Source organism: Fukomys damarensis, unplaced genomic scaffold (assembly GCF_012274545.1).
Source record: "Fukomys damarensis isolate Sample0158 unplaced genomic scaffold, DMR_v1.0_HiC HiC_scaffold_4, whole genome shotgun sequence".
Taxonomy (NCBI): domain Eukaryota; kingdom Metazoa; phylum Chordata; class Mammalia; order Rodentia; family Bathyergidae; genus Fukomys; species Fukomys damarensis.
Window position 1 is genome coordinate 51,863,704 of NW_022900916.1, and position 15,815 is coordinate 51,879,518.

General features: G+C 34.9%; 1 protein-coding gene across 1 annotated transcript in view; it reads left to right on the forward strand.

Moving 5' to 3' along the window:
- Ppp1r3a (protein phosphatase 1 regulatory subunit 3A) overlaps positions 1–14,649 on the forward strand; it is a 35,420-nt gene extending 20,771 nt beyond the window's left edge. The window contains exons 2-4 of the mRNA XM_010621871.2: positions 10,028–10,086; positions 10,171–10,295; positions 12,215–14,649. Of these exons, the coding sequence (XP_010620173.1) occupies positions 10,028–10,086; positions 10,171–10,295; positions 12,215–14,548 (2,518 nt within the window). The 3' untranslated portion in view covers positions 14,549–14,649. The remainder of the gene's footprint in view (positions 1–10,027; positions 10,087–10,170; positions 10,296–12,214) is intronic.
- Positions 14,650–15,815: the final 1,166 nt, after the last annotated feature.

Here is a 15,815-nt window from a genome sequence, read left to right on the forward strand (position 1 = left end):
TATTATTATTATTATTATTAAGAAACCAATGCTTTAAATTTATCAACCTTGGGGGGAAATACACATGGCATTTCTGAACATTTCTGAAAGATGGAGGTGGTGTGAAGTCTTGGCCATCACTTTGGAGGGCAACCGCAGATGGCTGGCAAATCAGATTTCGGAGTTAGCAAGATTTTCAGCTGGACAATCAGGAGTTTCTTGTCTCTCCATTGGTGGCAACTGCTTCCGTTAAGAATGCAGCTAAAAATAAGGACTTAGGCTAATAAGTTTAAAGATTTTCCCTGTTATCTCTCTGATACATATTCTGTAAGTGTTCCAGTGTCTGTCACTGCAAAACATTTGCATTTCTGACCCTAAATATAATTGGAGGTCGTGGTAGAAGAGTCCCTTAAGCCAAGACTATCATAATCTTTTCCCACTTAAAATTTATTATTCTGCTTGTCATTATATCTTATCCCAAAGAAAATTATGAATATTTTTGGTTCACATATGGACCTCCAAGGCTCTACTTAATTTTGCACCAGATTCTAGCAATTCGGTGTTTCTGGAGAAAGTACACATCTCTACAAAATTGTGCATGGGTGCTTGATTCAGTGAGAGAATAAGATGTAAGCAGCTTTTCTCCTTGACTTCTCTGGGGTAAATAAGAAAAACTCGCACCCACCAGTTTAACAGGACAAAGCAGATTTAGACTTGTAATTCTTGGTTAAAAAGAAAAGAAAAGAAAAAAAGAAAAAGAAGAACCTTTGGGAAAGAGATGTACCAAATATTTCTCCAACAAGATATGTCCTTCACTTGTTTCTCTACTGAAAATTTTTGTATTAACAAGAAGTATGGGACTTATGATATATATCTGTTATTCCCATACGTGTGTTTATTGTAATGAGCTGTAGATATGGGTACTGCTCCACTATTTGAAAAGTTCTGCTTACACATAAATAAAGTAATGTGGAAATAAATCATTTCATGATATATAGTAGAAGTAATAAGACTGGCTCACTAATTGTGCAGGTCAGATTCCTTCATTAAATTTGAAGTGATATGATTTAATTGAAAACTTCTCTTTGACAGTATTGCAACTTCAGATTTCTACTGCTTCTGCCAGTACTTGTGACTTTTGAAAAAGATAATTTTCAAATTAAGCATTCCTAAATTATATTCACTAAGTACTACTGTTGCTTGTATAAATGTAGATCTCTAAAACTGGAAAGCTTGTAATTTAATATCAAAACTGACACCAGCAAACTGCTTCTATTTTAAGCAGTCAAAGGGTCAGTGGGGAATGATTTTCTAGCTGTGTCAGAGTTGTGGATCTCAGCCTGGTCTTTGCAAGAAATCCCTCCTTCCATCATCTGTGTGGCCGTGGGTGCTGCAGAGGGAGGATAGCATGAGGGAACTATATTTGTTATCCCTACTCTATGCCAGAACCTTCACTTTAAAGATAAGAATGTTATTTATGCCCACAGAAAAAAATGCCCTTTTATTTTTCAGTTATTAGAACACAAAGTCAGCATACTAAGGGAACAGTAAGTCATTTTTAAAATTCCTATTTCCCTCCCTAGAGAATATACCTTGTTTTTTCAATGGCTGTGAATAATTCAGAGCTGTATTCATTCTGTTTTCCTCTCTAGCATTGTCACCAAGGAACTGAATTTAACACATCTTTTCATTTTAAATTCTTTCTGCATAATGCCTTCATATTTTTTTCTTAGATACTTCTGCTTGCAATTAAACATTTATCTCAATTATCTGTCTTTAGGTCAAATATTTTTCTTCTGTTTTCATTTTTGTTTCTGATCAAGAGAAGACTGCTGGTATGATACCAAAGGAAAAAGTATTAGGCTATAGTTGTTGGTTAATTCATTATGAACTTTACCTCTCATTATGTACTAGTCTTTGTTTTCTTTCTTCCTCCAATAAATGTATATGAAATGTCAATGTTCAAGAAAGTCCATTTTAGAAAAATACTAATGTAACATTATTTAAAGAAATATTGCACAATACGTAATTTTTTACCCCATGCAAATCTTTTCATATATTTGTATGCATCTGCCTAGTGCCAATGCTGATGCAATGTAATCAAGTGACTTTGCCAAAAAAAACCAAATAAATTTATGTCCTTTCTGATTTAAAAGATCATCCTTTTTTTTTTCTTTTTTAAGGTAAAAGAAGGTAAGGAAATGAAATGAGAGCACATATTTTAAGAAAGAGGAGCACTCTGAATTTCCAGAGTAGTTTAACATTTACCTTTAGCTCTATATCATGCAGTAAGATGTAGTGTCCAAGAATTTCAAGTTTGGTCCACTTTAGACAGTTCTGAAGCATCAAGCAGAGTATTAAAAACACATAATCACAATATTACGTGATTCAGTTGGAAAGAGACCCTTCCCATGCCAATATTTTTATTTCTTTTGGGACAGAGTTATGTTTAGCTGCTTATAACCTACTATTGCCATTAGTCTTAACTGGTTGGATAATTACGAGATTTAGATTTTGTGGAATAGGTCTCTGAGTGATTTTACTCATATTTTTAGAATGTGGTGTTTTAACACAATGGCTTTACAGGACTTTAGGAAAAATCATTTTATTAATTTTAATAAAATCTGCTACACTTGGATAGTGATAAGTTAACCATAACTCCAAGAGTGGAAGTACAATATAACCAGACATTATAATAACATTAACATGGTCCCCAAATCCTGATACTGAATAAATCAGGTGAATAATAAAAGAAGGTGAAAATTAGTATTCCAGTGCACACTATATTTAAAGAAGTTACTTTTAAATAAAGACTTGCTTTTACTAAAACCTACTTATTTATCTTTGGAGTCTGAGCTTCTGATAGTAAGGGTATATTTTAGAAATCTATATATTTATGTTACCATGGGTTGCAAGTTTTACTGTTAAAGGAGCTCAAACTAAAGATCTCGTAAATATTAAAAGTTTAAAGAATTCCAAGTAAAAGGAAGATGGGATTTGGCTTCTAAGATAAAAACTATCAGTGAGGTATTTGCTAACAACCTTCCTCCTCCTCATCATCACCTTCATCTTATTAAACAGTTCCACATGTTAAAAATTATGCTGAACAATTACTCTGTGTCAGTAGTCAGCAATATTTGGGAGAAATATGAAGCAGAGAAGTTAAGTATCTGGTTTGTTGTCATACGCCCGGCAATTTACTTAGTAAGTGTTCAATGAAAAGAAGATGCAAGGCACATCACATCAGACTGTTCTTCAATGTGTTTGTTTTTTCTTTGGGTACATGTGGAATATGTACACAATCACTCTCTTTCGATTATACAGCTGCCCTTTTCTTAGCATAATGGAGTATATCTCTCTAAAAAGTACGAGAGAGGAGGAGGCACTGACTGCACCATGTTCCTATGGTTTTAAGGATCTGCTTACAGTTTCCATTTTTACTTTGCTCTTCTTTACAATTTTTCATTTTATCAGTTTATACTCCCAATACAGAATAATACAGTTTGCTTTGGGGAATCTGCACATACATATAACATATCTTGATGCTTTTCCCTTCTACTCCACTCTCTCTTAACTTGCCCTGTCCCTGATCCCCTCTCTATCTCTCAGAGCCTGTCTTCGTATTTCCTGTCTTCTCTCCTTTACGTGGTACCTTGATTCACAAACTCAATCCTTTCCACGATTCTGGTCACAGAATTCACTGCAGGATTCTAGTTGCAAGCAGCTGGGGTATCACTGTATTTTATTTATTAATTTATTTATATTTTAAGTTTCTAGGACATGAGAAACCACACGATATTTCACTTTCTATAGCTGACTTACCTCACTTAAACTGCAGCCCTTTTATACCTGCATTTAGACCAAACACTAAGGCACCTCAACTAACTCAGAGGTTCCAAGTAAAATTGCAGATTGCCACTCTCCACTCAAAAGGTGTAATTCAGTAGATTCAGTTTTAGGCTCCAAAGCATGATCTGTAACAAGTACCAAATTATTTTCCCACAGAAGGGCTACGATCTGTACTTTTTTTTTTTTTTTTTTTTTTTTTTTTTTTTTTTTTTTTTTTTTTTTTTTTTTTTTCCAGACAGGGTCTCACTATGTAGTTGAGACTGACCTGAAACTCACTATATAGCCCAGGCCCGTCTTGACCTCACAGCGATCCTCCTGCCTCAGACCCCTGAGTGCTCGGATTACAGGTGTGTGCCACCATACCCGGACGAACTCTAATTTTAAGAGGCACCTGTTGGATTTAAATTTGTGTATCTCGAGTGCCCTAGTTTTTCACCATTTGATGCTATGGGTTTTCATCTGTCATTTTTTTCTAAATTGTATCTTGAATTGACATGTTTACTATTTTCTTTATTGATAAACTATTCACATATACTTTAAAATTGGAACTGGCGCTCTCATACTCTTTAAGTGATGATTCTTTGTCAGGCCGTGTCCTTCTGGAAGCTCTGGTCGTCCTACTCTGCCCCTCCCTGATCACATGCCTCACACACTTACTTATTATCCTCTGGAGTTACAGTTTCACTTTTTTATTTGTTTAGCCTTGCCATTAGCTTGTGAGCCCTTTAAGGGTAGGGGCTCTGTCTTATTTATTGTGGTGATCTAGTGCAATGTTTGGAAACTTGGGGTCCTAAGTAAAATATTTGTTTAATGATATCCAATGAACAAATAGGGATAACTAAAAATTAAACTTTATAAGCATAAATATTGGTTGAAAACTATGCGCTGTTTTTTATGATCAACATATTTCTTTAACACTTATCAGTTCAATTATTTAAATACAGAATGACCAAAGAATGCGTATTTTGTTAATTTTTATAGATAATATGACAGAAAATACAAAAACAACAATATTATCAAATTAATCCAGTACGAGACTCACCTGATTGAAATGACACCTGCCCAAGTGACTCAGTTTATCGTACATAAATCAATGTGCTGCTGGGTAAACTGCTGAATTGTTAACATGTGCTCTGGGTTATCACACAAACTTTTCACTGTTACATCCCACTTCTTTAAATAGGTTTAAATTTATCTCAAATTATGTGACTAGTGAAAGCCTGATATCAGGAGAGATAAAGGAAAAAATTAAACATCCAAATATTATTATTTCTGAAAGCAATAGTTTTCATGTCTTGCATTGTCAAATCTCCCAAACTTAACATATTGTAGTAAAACTCCTCTTTCTTTCACCCGTGCTTCCCTGAATTCCCAATGTCAAGTGGTGATAGTTCCAGGCTTTTAATTCTCAAAGCTGGACGTGGTGGCGCATGCCAGCAGCTCCAACACTTTCGGGGGGAAGGCGCAAGAGGATCCCAATTTCAAACCCAAAGTGGGTAGAGTAACAAGTTGGAGAGAGAGAGATTCTTCTCAATATGAATGCCCTGGATCAATCTCAGTACAAAAAGGGAGGGAGGGAGGGAGGGAGAGAGAGAGAGAGAGAGAGAGAAAGATCTGGCTATCTTAAATTTCTCTTTCACCCTAAGGATTAGCTAAGTAATGGCAAAGCATGCTGCAAAACCATGCAAGACATGAAAAGAAGTAGGTTTGATACCAAACTCCATCCAAAGGAGGGAATTTCCAACATACTGACAGGTAGGGTATGACATGAGATTCTGCACAGCTAAATTCAATGGACTTATTTTGCCGAGGCATATTGTTCTACGCACCAGCAGTTTGTGAATCTGACCTCTCATCAAAATAATTTTAGGAGAATTTCAGTGTCATCATTCTCTCTTCCTTCTCTTCACCTCCATGCACAGGTTCATTTTAAATTCACACAGGTACAGTGTTTCTGATACGAAAGGCAAATCTTGGAACTGACATTATATTTGAGAACGAAAGTAAAAGCGGGACAAAGCACGGGCTCTTGAACAAATCAGTTATTTGAAGTTATTATAGGAGCTTGATTTCCATTTCCTGAGGAATTCATTTCTGTAGAAGGGCTGTTTGGTTTATGACTAGATATCGCCAAGAACCTCGTGTGCTCATAAGATAGGATTTTGGAAGAAGATTGGGCCTGGTCCATAGCTGACCTGCTTTTAGGAGGTAGGGTCTGCTTAGAGGAGAAGGTTTGCTGGAGACATGACCTGGGGTGTGGGGGGGTCTCTGTCCCACCTTCCTCCTTCTCTTTCTGCTTCTGGGCTCCCATGACTTGAGCAGCTCTTATAAGCCCTAGCCTTTCTGCCATGAATTTTCTGTGTGTAAGCCTGCTGAACATGGACTGTAACTTCTGAGCCATGAGCCAAAATGAACCTCTCCTCTTTCAAGTCTCGGCTGTTGAGTGTTTTGTCTCAGGGACTAGGAAAGTGGCCAAGATAGTGGCCAAATCTAATAAAGTAAATTTGCAAAGAATGCTTAGAATGACACAGACTCACATTAACTGAATATTAAGGCTATCAATGTTTTATTCTTCGTCTTGAGGGACTAGAATATGAACCAACAATCCAGCCATAATTTGCTAGCCCAGTGCATAAGTGTGTGTGCCAGAGATTAAGGAGAAAACTGGAAGTGCTTTCTAAATGAGCACCTAAAACGTAAATGATCTAGTCCATAAGACATCTGAAACCATCATTCTGCCTAATTCAGCACGTTGCAGAATTGATATCAGGGGCCCACCATTAATCACTGGTCTTAACTGTCCCCAAATGAAATCTTGGAAGAGGAAGCCCTGCAGACTTCTAAATCCCAGGATATAAAGTTAGGCAAAGAAAGGCATTTACAACGTCTATCTACAGCAGAGTAGTTTTCAAGACATGCTGGTGCTACATCGAAAGTTATAGCTCAAATTCTCTCCTTTTATCTTTCCTCTTATTTTTATTCTTTATAAAAAAAATTTTGACCTTTCATTTAATTAGTGTAGACCAGCTATGCAGAAAAGTGGATTTGTTTTGGTATAGCTGCATGGGTATACAATGGACTTCAAATAGTTTCACTTTCTGTTATCTACCTTCCCCTTTTCGGCCCCTTTCTTTGATCCCCTTTCTATCTTGTAATAGTCTCCCTTTACTTTCCTGTGATCTCTTGTTTTCCAAGATTTTTAGATTACACATATGAAAGAAAATGTGCAATATATTTTGCTTTATATGATGATTGTCAGTTCTGTCATTGTTCCTGCAAGTGACATGATTTTATTTATTTATTTTTTTGGGGGAGTACCAGGGATCGAACTCGGGTCCTTGAGCTTGTGAGGCAGGACACCGAACCGCTGAGCTAAATCCCCGGCCTGACATGATTTTATTTTTCATTATCTTACCATCATTCTTAACCTTCATCATTTTGTGCCTGAAGACCAGCCTCTAGCTAGCTTTTCTGCTTCACTGTGGCCCATCCAGGATCTCCTTTATATTCCATGAAGAGATAGGTTTCTAAAAGGAAACCTTGCACTCTTTCCTTCTCCTTGTCATTTTCCCCCCTCTCCCCTCCCCCCTCTCTCTCTCTCTCTCTCTCTCATTTACCCTCCCCACCTCCACTCTACTAGTGAAAAGTTACCTAAGTAGTTCATCCCCATTTTGTTTGGCTTGCTAAGGCCTTTGCCATGTGGCTCAAACAACTCCATTTCAGTCCTGCACATTCTTCCTCCAAACATAAACCTCTGAATAGCTTACGTCTTGTTCTTTGATGTGTCTTTTTCTTTTGTGCTTTCATGATGCAGTGAACTATTGCTCCAAAATCATTTTTAATGTATAAATTTATAATAATTAAAAATTGTGTTTAATTATTTGATCTTAGAATTAAAAGCATTGTCCTAAACTGTGGAAAATGATAATTTAATCTTTATAAGGTGTTAAACATCTATGTGCTGTAAAATGTTAGATAAATTTTTGAGATTAAAGAAGAGAAACGTCATGATAATATTGGCAAGGGGTAGAAAGGAAAAGGGAGGGAAGGAAAGGATGCTGTGCATGTATTCAATAGCATTTATTTCTTACATGTTGTATTTGCTGTACACCAAGGTATAGATATGTGGTTAATTGTTACCAAGCTCTCACTACAAGTTTTGGTAGTGAGCTTATGTCTCCATTTACCAGTTTCACGCTATTTTAGTGATAATTCTTCAAGAGAATTCTTGACACCAGCCAAGGCAGGTTTCTTCTCCCTCTCTCTTATCTGAGAAATATTCCACTGATCATTAGCCCTTATTATTCTCTTTAGGATCATATTTTCAAATTTTGTAGAAAAACTGTTTTTTATTTTGGTTTTGATTAGTTGAATTGAATGTATACATTTATTTAGAGAACGAATATTTTCATAATATTTATTCCTATCTATGAATATGGTATATTCATTAATTTTTCTCTCCCTTAATATTTGGTGATATCTTTTTATGCCTTTCCCTTTAAGGATTTTCTATTAGTATTTAACATAACTATTTGAAATAGTATTTAAATTTCTTTGTTTCAACTATTTTTCCTTATACATATCCAGAATGTAAAGTTTTTCCCCTTTTTTCATGACTACATGTTTTTCATGCCACTAAGAAAATAAAATACATTTGTATTCCTAATCATTTGATCCCAAGTGAATTTAAAAAACAGACTCTTTTCCTTTTAACTCAATCATTTCTTAAAAATTAAAAGGTTATAAAAATTTGATTTAGAAGAATGAACACTTTTGTTAAATTAAAAAAAAATCTTGAATGGTCATTATAGTTCTTCCCCAAATGAGATTTTAGCACTGCTATGGAAATAAAGAGGAAGGAGGAACAATTAAATGCTGTTTTATAGTTTGTATATTTTTAAACATATAGATATTATGTACGAGGAGAAGGAAAATTGGGTAAAGCTTGCAGGTGGATTCCAGTAAAATAAATCTTTTCCATAATCACAGGCTTCATTAAATAATATAAATTTGTAGATTAATTCTGTATCAATTATGTGAAGTACATTTTTTCTAATGGAATCAATTTTTACATAGAAATATGACTTTTTGATTTGAGCCCAACTGGAGGTATTAAATAATTTTAGTAAAATTCAAATAATACATCATAAAAATACACAAAAATAATGTACTTTCTTACATAGTCAGAATGGAAGAATTTGTTGTTTTCTTATAATTTGTTAAAATAAAATCAACCTTCCTGAGATTTGTATCAGGATTCCCTGTACAATGAAAGCTAGGCTCTATTTCACAAATTTATCAGCCATTGCCAATTTTTCATATTTATTTCAATGTAGAAAAATCATTACATGAAAAGTTAGCTAACAGTACATGAAGATGGGGATACTGAGAAAATATTTCTAATAAATTGATGTGTAATGTAACTACACAAAGTAGGTGTTTTTATTAACAGTATCAATCCTACTATCATGAAAATAAGTTTAAATTTTGATGACCCCTCAAATTCACTTACAGATTATATTTGAAAGAAATAAGTATTCATATTTTTCTAACCAGTATGCAAAAAAAAAACCTAGAAAATGAGATGTAACATGAATAATTTTTTTAAAACAAAGACATATGCTCACATATGTGCATGTGATTGATCTGAAATCTTGGTTATAAAATTGGCTAGTAACAATATTCATATAAAATATTTTGAGTATAAATAAGCTGCTTTTCAGTTTTAAGTTAGTTTGTATAATGGCCTCTTCCTTTTGGAGAGTTATATTACATGTTTTCAACTAAAAAGACAAGTAAAATATAAAATAATTGAAATGTTTAAAATGACACAAGTGGAACATCATTTCATAAAAATTTATCATGCAAACCAAGTGAAAAATGTTCTCACTTGCAAAGATTAAACTGATGAATGATGGAATAATCTACATTTATGTATTTTTATTTTGGTTGTATATTATATGAACACCATAATCTCATTTAGAAATATGCATGTGTGAATTATTTAATAATTTTTCTATAGCAAATACTTACTCTTGCATCATTCTAAAACATTAATTTTATTTAAAAATACAGAAAATATTGAAATACATATAATATGTATTTGGCTTGCTATTGATTTTAATTTCCCCTTATATAAAAATACTTGGAAGATGTAGCCTCAGAACAAATGTATATCACTTTGTTTTAATCTTAACAGTAAAGAAGAATCATCAATTACATCAGAAGAGAATAACTTTAGGGAATCAAAGTTTACAGGTAATATTTAATTTAAAAAACATTATTTATTAAAGTCTACAATTATAACAATCTCACAAAGGTACAATTATATTAACTTTTCAGACACCGGTACACCAACAATCATTTGCTCTCATGAGGACAAGGAAGACTTGGAATCCAGTAATCAAAATGTAAAAGATGTAAACAGGGAACATGATGAACATAATGAAAAAGAATTAGATTTGATGGTAAGTGTTCTGGTTGCCACGGCATTCGCAAAGATGAATCCATTTATGCTTCAGAGGTGCTGCAGTGCCTGCCTTTCAACAGCTTTAACTAATATAATTTGCAAATGTAAAAGCACAGCCTATTCTGCCCTTGCATCTCTAGCTTGATCAACAAAGCACTTTGATTTCAGTATATTGCTTCTGGTCTCTGCAGGGGTAAATTAATAGCATTCATTTCTTACCTCTGTACCTACAATTTTGAGAAATGGTTAGTAGGAATTGTACGAGAGGTAGCGCTATTCTGAGGTGCATTTCTAATCTTTGTGACAAGTGTACAGTTAGCATAAACTTATGTGTAAAATAAGAGTGCCGGACAGATCATTGTTAGGGTACTGTCCAACTCTACAAGTCTGTAATACTTACATTTTGAAGCATTTTGTTTTACTTTCACCCTTGTGCAAATCTCAAAGTTCTATATCATTGTAAAGTATTAAATTGCCAAGTGAGAAGAAAAAGCCTGTGCCATATGTTTTAAACAGGAAACAAATTCAGTCTTGGGTAATTTAGTTTTAAATTTTTTACCATAAATTTCACACTTGGTGAACATTCAACCCATTTGGAATTTTGAGGGGAATAGTTTAGATAGCACTTTTATCACAAAGAAAGAAATAGAAGTAAATGAGTCACATAATGCAATTTATCCTTTATTGTATTTGGTAGGAGCTCATATCATTGGGATACATGGATTCATAATCATCTAAGATAAAAATAACATTTGCCTTTTCAAGTGTCAGTGCTGAAAAAGAAAAGAAATAGAGCTCATCTCTTTTCCCACATTTTCTACCTTTTCAATAGTGATATGGCAACTGCATCACTAAAGTATGCAATTTACTTTGCTCCAACTTTAAGAAACTACAAAGTTGTCACCCATTGTGAGAATTCTCACCAGCTGAAAGTTAACATCACCATTTTTTTTCAAACCACAGAATATAATGAAAGGGCCTTGAAAAAAAATCACATGCTTCACCAATATACATCATTACAATGAGCAAGCTGAAATATAAAAGTTTGTTTAGAAGTTACTGAGAGTGTACATCCAATAAATGAACACGGAGCTGTAATTTAGATGCTAATTTGCTCCATGCTGACATTAATGCATAAAACAATGAAGTTCTATAATAGATGGAAATACAACCAAATCTGTGAACCTACAGGCATTGGCTTACAAGACAGCTGTGCAGTTGACAAGTAACATGAGCCTTATGTGAGAAGAAGGGGAAAATGTAAGATTTGCATATAATTATTGAGATCATGCAAATGTCAGTTATGAGGAGAGAGAGAAAAAAAAACACACAGGCATCTCACTGTTAAATCCTGACAGTTGGCATCACTGAAGAGCTCAAATACATTTGAGTACCAGTTGGCAGAGGGTCATTAAAACAGAATTTGCAGAGACATTAACTCCCTCACTTTTCTTTGAGTGACGTTTTGCTATTAATAGTTTGCAGAGGCTTTGCAGAAAACATATTAATAAGAGAAACTGTAATGGGGGCACCTACAGCAAGTATAAATGCAGCATGGAGCACCCAGGAAGCTGCTCTCTAATTGATTAGCATGGAGCTATCAATGTGTATATCCTAAGTGAGGAGAAAGTGCAATGACAAGCAAGAATAGTTGAATAATACAATATGATATTTGGAAGCTGGGAAGGAGAGTGATTAATTTGGGCCCCTTTTCTTACTAATCTCATCCCCAAGTGATAGCCTACAAGGATCTCCCCAAAACATCCAGCTTCTAGAGTTTGTATGAAATCCACAAATTAAATGAGCCAAGAATATCTACCAGATAAGTACCAAATTAATAAAGGCTATCTAATTCATTCTCTCTCTATAAAAGGATCATATGGTCATTATTTTTTGTTGTTGTTTTTGTCCCATAAGATACATCAACACTTAATAAGAACTAGAAGTGCTGCTCCCAGGGATGAAAAGGATACATTTTCATCAGATCCAGTCAATTTTCACAATAAAGCTAAGGGGTTAGAGAAGAAGAAGGTCCACGGTAAACTATGCACTGACTTGTTCGAAAGGTCTTTGTCTCCAAATTCATCAGCAGAAAGCTCCTTAAAGGGAGATTTTTTCCACAATGAAAAATATTCCTCCAGATATGAATGTAGTCATCAACTTTCAGAGGAAATTACTTCAGAAATGAAAGAAATCAAGACATCATTGGAAGATACTAGTAGTAATGAATTAGTGCAATTACATATTGGTAGGCTGGAGGATAACGCTGATCCAGCCCACAGGAGTGGCAGAGTGAAAACATCTTGCTCCTCCCCAGATCAACGAATGGCAGGTGATCGTAACAAAAATCATGAAGGAGGAGCTAAGAAAAGTGAAATAAAAGATTGGGAATGTTTAAGTAAAGATTTCCATTCAGGTCTAGGTGCATATACAGAACGATCAACAGACAGTGAAGATTATGGCAAGGTTAAAGATGAAAAGGAACAAAGAGTGCACCTAGGTGTTAAAAAACAGAGCAGACTTTTTCAGTCACTCTTGAATGACCACGAAAGAAAATTGAGCCAATCTGAAATAAGTGTGGAAGGGACTGAAAGTAGGGAGAAAGATTTAGCAGCTCTGTCAAGTAAAGGTACCACAATCCCTGCCCATGCAGTAACAGAAGTTACATTTCCTTCATCAAGGATAAATTTAAATTGGGAAGAAACTACGCTGATGACTTCAGAGAGTGATCACTCTGCTGGTGAAGGCACAACCTCAGAAGGGATAGATAGTAAAGTCTGCTTATCAAGAAAGAGAAATGTTTTGAGGGATGATTATCTTTTCCAAGCTGAAGAAAAAGCAGATTGGATTAATCCTGAAGATAGGGGTAGAAACACGCAGCATACACAAAATTGGAATATTCTAGAAAGTCAGGAAAAGGTAAAAGGGAGTCAGACAAATATAAAGGAGCAGATCAAAGAACAAGCAGATTGTGAAGACGTGTTGGGGGAAAGAGATAACACAAGTTTGAATGTTACCCCTACTGAAGAGCTGTTTACCTGCCAAGAAACAGAATGTGATGAACTGTATTGTCTAGCTGATCATGGTGTTACTGAGAAAGCACAAGCAGGTACAGCTTATATAATTAAGACACCATCAGAAAGTACTCCAGAAAGCATGTCTGCTAGAGAAAAAGCAATAATTGCTAAGCGATCTCAAGAGACAGCACGAAGTGACAGGCCCATCGAGGTAAAAGAAACAGCGTTTGATCCACATGAAGAGGGAAATGATGATGTACTTTATACCCTTTGTCAACGAGATACAGCAGGTGTAATCTACGACAACGAATTTGAAAAGGAATCACATGTGGATATTTGTAATGTACGTGCAGATGAAATAGAGAAGGAGGAAGCCATGCATATGTACAATCCTGGGAAGATGCATGACAGGGAGAAACATGGTGCTGGAAATATATATGCAGAAGAATCTTCTCAGCGCATCACAAGCAATCAAAAAGAAACCTCAAACTTGGACTTACACTCAGAAGTATCATCAACAGACAAAAGAATATTTGCAGAAAATAGAGATCTTCAGCAGGTCCAAAATTTATCAAAGAAAACAGACTTAGAAGTTGCTAATCGTTCTGCTTCTAACTCAGACAAAAACAGAGCTTCTCATTTGGGCTCTCGTGTTTCCAGTCAGCATCCTGAAACATCAGTGCCATCTTATGAAGAGGCCAAAGAGAATACCATTTCCACCAAATCTATTTCTACTGAATCAGAAGATAATTGCGATCCAAGTGGAATCCAGGGTCACCTGGGGTCTAAACCCAAGGAAGTCTGCACAAGTGCAGAAAGTTCATCAGGTCGTAGAAAAGAAAGATGTATGGGGCAGATTTTCCAACCAGGAGAATATAGTGTGGGAAAATCTATAGGGCCAACGATTTTAATTAGTGAACCTCTTGAGAACACGGAAGAAGCAAGGCATGATAATGAAGGATCATTGAGCTCTGGACAGTGCTCTTCAGACGACAAAGCATCTGAGAACTATGCCTCTGCTAGTTTTCCTGTCCACAAAAGTGAAGCTCAGAGCAGTGAATCTCTGCTTTCAAAATATGCCAACTCTAAAATACCTTATTTTCTTTTGTTTCTCGTATTTCTTGTAACCATATATCAGTATGACCTAACGATAGGCTTGGCATTCTACCTTTTTTCACTGTACTGGCTCTACAGGGAAGCGGGGAGGCAAAAAGAATCTGTCAAAAAGAAGTAACCTTGGTGCTAGTACTAATCTCTCTTAAAAGATAAGCTATTTAGCCCCAAACATTTGGATTGGTGAAAGAGGCTATTCCTTGTTCAAAGAGCCAGTGCAGTTTTTCTCTTGAAGGATCATTTAAAAAGGAATGCGTATGAAGTTTGCTCCTTCATATAAGTAATTATTCTATGTAGGACCATTATGTTTGGATCATTAAATACCTATATGAATATGAGATCTGGAGCACGTCAAATTGAAATTAGGTACAGCTGCGGCTCCTTAGCAGGCTATGAAGTTGCAATGCTTAAAGAGCTATTTCTTGCATTCATTTCTTTTGCAGTCAAGCTTCATCCTTTTTCCTGTGAGCACTTTTCTTCCTGTGGTTTTTAAAAATAGATAAGATGTGGATGATGGCAGAAGATTTTTTTTTTTGGTCCTTTGGAATTGCCCATGAAATTTGCATTTACCCCTGTAACATTTATCAGCACATATTAATAGATCAAATAATTCAACTTCTATTTCATACTTTAAAAAAAATCCACCATGTATATTAAAATATACAAACTTAAATTGAAGAAATAGATTTCGTTTACTTGAATTATATGTTACACACACATACCTTTTACTTACAAAATCTGAACATTCAACATAAGACAAACTTGGCAACACTGAAACAAATGTCTAAAATTAGACAAAATTTTGTGAGTGGCCTGTCTTTGAGCAATGTTTTTCTCTTATAAAGAAAGACTATAACACAGCAGAGCGATTCAAATATTAACTATTATTGACACTTGAAAGTCTAAATTAAAAATTCCACAAGCATTGTTTCAAAATTACTTTGTACCTGTAAAAGTATAAGGCGTTAAATGATAATAATAAAAGATGTCCAAATGAACTCTTTGTTCTATATTGTAGTATTTTTGTCTTCAAATAAAGTTTTAATCTTTTCCTCATGGTAAGACAATAAACTGTCCTCTAAAGTGAACTTAGAGAAAAAAACTCCTGGTCTTTGGTGACATTCATAATCTGCTTATCCGATTACAAAACGATCATTCAAATTTTAAGTCGCTAAATATATATGTGTGGAAATCTACTGAAGAATAAGTGAATATCAATAACAGCAGTGACTTTGGATGTAATTGTCTATGGCTAGAAGAAGTGAAATAATGGAACCAATCACATATTTAGGTGAGAATCATGTGAAAATTTGTACACAATTTATTTCAGCTCTTTATTGAAGACTATAGTAGGCAAAATGCTGTGGTCTGTTCTATGGCATAGCTCT